General features: G+C 41.2%; 1 protein-coding gene across 1 annotated transcript; it reads left to right on the top strand.

Annotated features, from left to right (window-relative positions):
• Positions 1-651: 651 nt before the first annotated feature.
• LOC120670139 (COP1-interacting protein 7-like) lies at positions 652-7812 on the top strand. The gene is made up of 10 exons (XM_039950165.1): positions 652-1157; positions 1580-1759; positions 1841-1961; positions 2042-2081; positions 2793-2845; positions 2934-2995; positions 3417-3569; positions 4316-4524; positions 5022-6502; positions 7063-7812. The coding sequence occupies exons 1-10, from the start codon at positions 1099-1101 to the stop codon at positions 7357-7359; spliced, it is 2655 nt and encodes an 884-aa protein (XP_039806099.1). The 5' UTR covers positions 652-1098; the 3' UTR covers positions 7360-7812.
• The last annotated feature ends 584 nt before the right edge of the window (positions 7813-8396 follow it).

The following is an 8396-nucleotide window of genomic DNA, read 5'->3' as shown; positions in this document are numbered from 1 at the left end:
CTCCACCAAAATTTCTATCATGCTTTTCCTTGAACAATCCAACTCGAAACTGATCTTTAAACTCTGTTCAACATGAAGGAGACTAAAAGTTTCCGGCTAATTCTTCGCACGCTATCACAAATTTTCTCATCAATCAGTCCGCAAGCATCACAAATCACGGGCATCCAAAAAAAAAAATTATTATCGACAAGTTTCAAAACAATAATTTAAAGACCAAACATCACAACAATGGTTTAGCACTCCCGGCAAGCACCTACCTTGACAGTGCTGTGACGCTAGGACAAAGAAGAAAAGAAGTCGAAAAGGCTTGTTGCTCGCTGGCTAGTGTTTTTTTTCCTCAGGAAAAGAAGCCCTCTTTGTCAGGTCCCTTTCATGTCAAGCTCTTCTCCGGCTGGCAGATCGCAATGGGTGGTTGGAATGGCACCTTCGCCAACATGGCAACATGCCCGCTGAGGCTGAGTGCAGTCTCCCTTGCAAGCATCGGCAAAGCACCACGCTATCTAAAATTAGAATGTGCAAAGCACCAAGCTTTTCATGGGATTAGTGCTAATACCAGCAACAATACAGCAAAAGTGAGGGCTCAAAGTAAAAAAGGCCATGATTTTCCAGCCAATTTATTTTCTGCCCATAAGTAAATGCCACTGCTGGCAACAGCAACACCACCTCCACCTCCACCCCCTCCCCTCTCCCATTCACACTCACACAGAGCAGCAGGCAGCAGCAGCAGCAGCAGCGCACACTGTTCTTGTGCCGAGGAATTATTTATAGCCACCGCATCGATTCTTAGTACCGGGAAATTGATTACTCAATCCCCTCGGGTTCCTCCATCCACCCCATGTTCCTGAATTTCTCAGGATATTTTCCTCCGCTCCGCGCCAGGGCAGCATTTGCTCGAGATTTATAGCCTGCCCCCCGCTTTTGCCGCTCCCTTCTGCTTGTCCTCTTTTCCCCCCACTGGGGAGGTTGGCATCCGGCACAAGCAAAGCGCCGGTTCTTGTTGCAGTTTCTGTGCGCTCCCTTTTTGGCTGCAAGATCTGATACAAAGAGGAGAGGGAGAGCCGGGAGAGGAAGGGAGGTTCTTGTGGGAATTATTCGGCGATGAGGCCCAACGCGCGGCTGGATTCGGTGGTCTTCCAGCTCACTCCCACCCGGACCAGGTGAGAGCATCCTAGATCTGCTCATGTAGCGGCTTTGATTCGGTGGATCGTTCTTTCCTTTGTTGAGTTTTAGTTTCTGGAATGGTGGCAAGAACGGATTTTTATTATTATTTTGCGGTTAGAATGTTTGGTCTTTGTGACGGTTCCAGTGCCGTGCATTTTGTAGTTTGGTACTTGGAAGCTTTGCCATTTGAAGAACAGTTCTTCCAAAAAAAAAAGAACAGTTCTGTGTAGTTGCACTGTATTAAGATTATTTTGTACATGCCAGGACTGAAGAGAGTTGTCTAGTCTTGATGCATTTTGACTGAGCAAATTATTCCATCTTTGCCATTGTTTTGTTGGGATTGGTGGTCTCCTGATAACCATTCAGTTGCTGTTTTGTGGATGTTGTCTGACTGAACTTGTCCTGGTGCTGTTTTCAGGTTCGATTTGGTGCTGATAGCAAATGGCCGGAAGGAGAAGTTTGCATCTGGCTTGCTGAAACCGTTCCTGGCGCACCTGAAGGTCGCACAGGATCAGATTGCCAAGGGAGGGTACTCGATCACGCTCGAACCAAGCTCAGGGTTTGATGCGCCATGGTTTACTAGAGGCACCGTGGAGAGGTTAGGGTCTAGATTTCTCTACAGCGGTACAGTCACTTCTGTCATTGCCTGTTGGGTCATTCTTACGTCAACTCTGTGCAGATTTGTGCGTTTCGTGAGTACTCCGGAGGTTCTTGAGCGAGTAACAACACTAGAGTCCGAGATCCTGCAGCTTGAGGATGCCATCGCTATCCAGAGCAATGATAATCTTGGATTAAAATCTGTAAGTGGAGGATTGTACCTTGCGGGCTGTTGCTTGTATTTTCCAGAAAGATGACATATTCTTGCTTTCCCATTTGAAAGGTCGAAGACCATGGAAGAAAGTTGACTGAAAGCAATGAAGGTAGTTTTACCTTGCACCAAACTTGATTACGTCTGTGAGCATGTTGTATAGTATAGTGCTTGCCTTTAAGGAATGTATAAATCTCTAACAGCATTTCCTTTGGCCACCAAAAAGAAAAAGCAAGCTGCAATCCACTCGATTATCTTAGAACATAGCCATCATGGAGTTTGATGCAACTTCACATCAAGGACCATATTAAGTTGGTACTTATTATTCCACGCCCAAAATGTTAGGGATGAAGGAAGAGCCAATTTGGGTCATTTGATTGAAAGGAAACCTTTACTATCATTAATGTTGTGCAACAAGTAGTTTGAAGCTATCATGGGATCGATCAAAGTGACTCAGATATGAAATTTTGTTTTTTAATCCTCACTATTTGGTAATAGGATAAATCTACAGTATGCCATTGAATAGCTCTTGGAGTCCACAATATGCCACTGATGTCAGCCTGGACAGGTCCCACAGGTCAGGCTCACATCAGTGGCATATTGTGGAACCGTGTAGTTATTCAGTGGGATATTACAGAATCTCCTGTTACTAGGATTATACTCCCAACCAGAGAAATTCGGGATGGTATTATGTTCCACATTTAGGGGGGGGGGGGACTGGAATGGATCGAGCATTTCATCCTTTTATTTGTCTTACCTGTCACCCCTTGAGGCCCTTGTCTTTATTGCTACAGCATGCCTGACACTATTTGTCCACTAATAGGTGCCCGGACAAATTCTGATTCTGATGCAGCCACAGCAATTGTTGTCTACAAGGTATGATCATATGGCGAAGCCATATTTTGTTCTGTAAATGTATTGTAGTCCAACTCTCAATCTGAGTTAGATGTTTGGTTGATGGCAGCCTGGGTCACATTCAACGCCACCAGTTCAGAATGAAACAACAGCTCAGGAGGAGAATTCAAAGTACTTACTCATCTTGATTTTTTTAATTTAAATGTTTTATTACTCTTCACATTTTCTGGCTAATACTCAACCAACCTAGGAGAAAATAGGTGGCATTGTAAATAAGAAGAGCCATGCACCTGAATTCGAGTTCAAGAGGACTCAAACCTGGGGGTGGAGGTGTATGGCCACACCTCCCACTAATTGAACTAGGCTCAGTTATGTAAATAGAGCCGGAAAGTCATACTTTACAATATAAATAATAAATTAAGGATATTAGGTATGAGAAGATCAGTATCCATTCACTGTTCTATTGTCGTGATCTCTATCAGAAGCAGAACATGTACGATCACATTTGGTTTCTTACTATTGTAAGTATTGTCCACACTAGAAAGCTGTTAACAGAATTGCATTTTTTTTTGGGGCATTACAACTTTTGCAGAGTTCAACTGCTCAGAGTGCTTGAAACCCGCAAAACTGTCTTAAGAAAAGAGCAGGCAATGGCTTTCGCCCGTGCTGTGGCAGCTGGGTTTGACATTGACAACTTGGGTTACCTGATTGCATTTGCAGAGCGCTTCGGCGCTTTACGTCTGATGTAAGTATAACATTACCATTACCTGGTGCGTTTTCTTTTTCTATCTTGGATATGCAGGAGGGTTATGAATGGTATCATTAAAGAAGAAAGATATGGTACAGAACTGGTTCAAGCCATTACTAAATTACATATGGTGCGCCATGTGCTAAACATGAACACAACTAACACGACCCAGCTAACATAAGGCTAGCGGCCTAAGACTGGAAGCTCCTGCTGCACACCATAAAGAAGCCTCCCCTAGTACCTCTCTACCTCTAAGGAGATGTCTAAAGCTGGAAACATATTATCCATTATCTAAAAAAAGGTACCCCTCTAAGAACAATACTAACAAAGGGGACTGCCCATTGAAAACACACCCATTGTGATGCTTCCAAATTTCCGAAGTAACATAATAAGAGTACCTGGTGTTTTTTTATGAGGGACTGAACTAGTTATCCTATATCTTGAGTGCTTTTGGCTTGGCCTTGGGGCTCCAATCCATGTCGCTTGTATCATCAGCTTCCTTTATTCTAGAATGTCTTAAAAAATCAGGATAGTGTGGGTACCTTAGATGTTTTATAAGCTTTATGCAGATGTGAAACATGAGCTGTGGACACTGTGCAATTTCATGCTCCCTGTCTTAATATTTTTCTTGAATTTTGTTCATCGATTTGTACAACAGCATAAGTTTAGTAATTTTGTCGAACTACTAACATCTTATCAAGACATGTTGCATGCTAACTGCCTCAATTTTGCCAATTGAACAGGAAGGCATGTTCCCATTTCGTTGAACTGTGGAAGCAGAAGCACGAAACTGGACAATGGATTGAAGTTGAACCTGAAGCAATGTCTACACGCTCTGAATTTCCTCCATTCAATGCATCTGGCATTGTGTTCATGGGAGACAACATGAAGCAAAACATGGAATCAGTGTCTGTTAATGGGGAGGCAAATGGCGAGGATGGAGCTAAATCTGGTATATGCTGTTGCATTTTCCCAAAAGAAAGCATGTGACTTCAAATTTGAACCTTGGATGAAAGTACTCCCCCAAAAGAATATCTTTTCATATATGCTAAGCATGTTTCTGATAAGCATCTACTAGAAGTACTACTAAAGGAAAGTTATGTTATTCTATGTTTCAAGCCTTCTGGCCATGAGAATGGGGAAAATGAATATTTTGAAATATCAGCATTTCATATATAGTACCCTTTTTTAGGCTGACGTGCTATCATATTTTTCTTCTTCAAGAACGAAATGGATTGTAATTTCTCTTTAGTCTGCTAATGTGTATCTAGTTTGTTGTTAATCAAAAGTTCTTTCATGCCCTCAGAAAAAGTTCATTTAAATAGTAAGGAGAGTTTTACTTAAATATGTGCAGTCATAGGTTTAGTTTATGTGTTGTCACTCTCTTAAGCACCTTAAATTATCCTTTTACTACTAAATTTAATAAGTTATTTGCTTTCTTCTTCACAGATCAGAAGTCTGGCCAACAGATGGGATCTCAGGCAGCATATCCCCCATGGGCAATGCATCCTCCATCTGGGGCAGTTGTTTATCCACCTTACCCAATGCAAGGCATGCCTTTCTATCCTGGGGTGAATCCGTACTACCCTCCATATCCTCCAATGGATGATCCCAGGTACCACTACTCTGGAAGGAAATCTTCAAGGAAGCACTCCTCGGATAGTAAGGACTCAGAAACTCTGGATGTTGAAAGTGACCATAGCAGTTCAGACAGAGGAAGTTCTCATGGTCGCAAGTCACATAGAAAGGGTAAAAGGTCAGGAAAGAAGAAGCCTAGTGTAGTTGTCATCAGGAATGTGAATGTAACATCTAAAAAACATGGCTCATCAGAGAGCGAGTCACAATCAAGTTCTGATGTGTCTGAGGACAGTGATGATTCACACTCAAAATCAAGAGAAAGGAAGCATAAAAGCTCAAGTTCGAAGAAAAAGGAGGGTAGGAAAACTACTGATTCAGGAGACGAGTATAGCAAGGATGAAACATCAAATGGTCAAGATGCAGATCAAGGTAACTGGAATGCATTCCAAAACTTCTTGTTAAGAGCAGAAGAAAAAACAAGGTCCAGTGATGCAGACATGTTTGCTGGTGAAAAAGAACCCCCATCAAGGAGGAAAAAGAATGTAATCACTGCTGATCCAATTCTTTTAGCTGAGAGAGATTCAGGCAATGTCCATGAACATAACACAGTTGGTTTTGATTCATCCAATGGGAGGACTAGAGCTATCCGGCTTATGTCCAATGATGAACTTATTATGTCTGGGGAAGGGAGAAGCTATATTGATGGTGAAATGAAGGAGATAGAAGCTGGTGGTGGAAGGTACAGGAGAGGGACAGGTGATGACTTCATGGTTTATGGTCAGGAAAATCAGATAGACAGAAGTAATCTGTTGGATCCTCTTGCAGAGGCCCGGTACAAGAATCCTGGTCAGCAGGACAAAAATAGGAATGGTGTGGCAGATGAGTCCTTTATGATTCCTCTTAGGTCCAGCTCACAGGATAATTTTGGAGCAGAAAGCAGAACTACTATTGACATAGATGTTGAGCTTCCTACTAGAGTTCATAAAACAACAGATGAAAAGGCTGGGCATCAACTTTACTATGAACCAGATGAATTGGTGCCAGATCGTGGATTTGAAGATGTTTCATTTGGATATGACCCAGCAATGGATTATGATAGCCACATGCTGATGCAAACTACTGTGAAGGTGGAAGATGCAAAAGCAGATGATGTCTTTCCGGTTACTGATGGTGATGTAAAGAAGGCAGATAAAGAGAAGCTAAGGAATGCAAAGGATGGTTCAGACAAAAGAAGGAAAGATGCCCTATTGAGGAGGCTATCAGCTCCAAGGACCCCACTGAATGATGCGCAAAAACGTGCACAGAACCTGCGAGCATACAAAGCAGACCTTCAGAAACTGAAGAAAGAGCAGGTATCGCACATTTTATTCCATTCCCCATTCTGTGCATTCAAAATGGCTAAAATATATGCAGCATTTATATTTTGGGTCAGGCTTGGGTTCCGTTTCTAGCTACCACAACTTGCTTTGGACAAAAAGGGTGGTACTGTGATTCAAATTGCCAACCAGCTAGGTTTAAACATAACTATGCAGTTTCTTAAAATGATACAATCCTGCTGGCAGTTCTTGTAAGGTAGAATTTCAATTAATTAAGCTCTGCAAAAACTTCCCATATTTCAGAAATCTTGTGAACTTATGATGTAATCTACATCTAGAAAACAAAGAGCAGATATATCCTACTCCAGAACTTTTTATGCCATTGCGATTACTTTTTAAATTTGAAAATATGCCTACTTGATAATTTATGATTGTTGAAAATGATTAGGGAAACAGAGCATGCGATCTCTTTCCTGGGCACATGTATTTGTAGCTGAGTTTATCGGACATTGTTTGATTCTTACGCGCTATGTAAATCTTATTGACATTGTACCACCTGTGCATTTGAATTGCTAGTAACTTTTCTTAATTTTCAGGAAGAAGAGCAAATAAAGCGACTGGAGAGACTTAAATTAGAGAGGCAAAAGAGGATTGCCGCAAGAGGCAATGGGAAGGGTCCAGGGAGCGATACTCCTAAAGCAAACGGTACCAATGGACTGAGTAAATCAGTTCCATCGTTCACTGGGTTGAAGAAAGAGAAAAATGGGACAACTGAATCATTCAGTGATCGGCTGAAGAGACTTTCTGAACCCAAAAGCATTGCTGGGGTGGAGCATTCCTCGAATCCAAGGTCAAACGGTGCAGACCATTCACGGAGAAGAAGCATGGCATGAGTTGACGTGAGATGGACAACTGAATATGTTAAATCTATCATGCAACTTTAGCCCAGCAACCTCCCTAGAATCCAGAACAACATCTCGAAAGGCTTCTTGTACAGGAAAAGGAAAAAGGCTGGTATTGGAGCACTACCTGCTTCAGAGATTGTGATGGAAAATCAAGTTATCTTCAATGGCATATTGGTATGGCATTGTACTTTCAATTTAACATAATTATTTCATTCTTTAATTGAGGGTGGCTTGTAATAGCTGTAAACCTGGTTTTTTTGGCGATACTGTGCTATATTGTGGGTGTATTTATGGAATGGATTGATCGGTGCTCAAGCCTCAAGGTGTGTGGTATTTTGTGTAAATCTAACCACTTGGGCCGCGATTTGATGGCATGAGATGGCCGATCCAATTTATACGGTAGTAGAATGAATGCAAGATATGCTATAGCTGCATTCTGAATGTTTTAAGGGCCTATTGATAAGCATATTCGGTTGATCCTCAATGAAGGCACAAGATATTTGCACACTACTTTTTTTTCAAAAAAAAAATACATTTGAGAAAGGGAAACTATCTATTATCAAATTGATATCCATATGGCCCATCAAATCTATCTAGATATTTAAATTTTGTGTTACTTTTTTGCCTACTCTTGTCAAACTTAATAGTCGAAATTTAAGCTTGGCATTTTCTCTCTAGTGCTTGCAAGTCAGAACTAACATAGCATGATTGTCACACCTCAAAAATTTCAATTTCAGGACGTGAATATCTTTTCGAATTCATTCATCCATCTTCTAGGTTTTCTCCAGAATTGACTGGAATTTTCTAGAATTCGTTCCCATTTTCTTTTGGAGCTAATCCAATTTTTGAAGGTATCTTGAAATCTTTTCATGATCTTCGATATTTTTTGGTCCTCATGTTCCAAAATGTCCATGAGATTTTTTCCAAAATTTTGGAGTAATTTTGGATATTTTCTTATTTTGAAATGCTTTTTGTTTTGAACTAAAAATGAATATTAAAAAAAGAGAGAGAAGAAACCCTAACGT

This window comes from Panicum virgatum, chromosome 2K (assembly GCF_016808335.1).
Source record: "Panicum virgatum strain AP13 chromosome 2K, P.virgatum_v5, whole genome shotgun sequence".
NCBI classification, from domain to species: domain Eukaryota; kingdom Viridiplantae; phylum Streptophyta; class Magnoliopsida; order Poales; family Poaceae; genus Panicum; species Panicum virgatum.
This window is presented reverse-complemented; position numbering and strand designations above follow the sequence as displayed.

What these genes read in the sequence shown, in the direction of transcription:
- LOC120670139 (XM_039950165.1), top strand. Translation starts at nt 1,099, where the DNA reads ATGAGGCCCAACGCGCGGCTGGATTCGGTGGTCTTCCAGCTCACTCCC. An exon ending in GTTGACTGAAAGCAATGAAG is followed by an intron (nt 2,082 to 2,792) that starts GTAGTTTTACCT and finishes GTCCACTAATAG; the next exon opens with GTGCCCGGACAAATTCTGAT. An exon ending in TTCGGCGCTTTACGTCTGAT is followed by an intron (nt 3,570 to 4,315) that starts GTAAGTATAACA and finishes CCAATTGAACAG; the next exon opens with GAAGGCATGTTCCCATTTCG.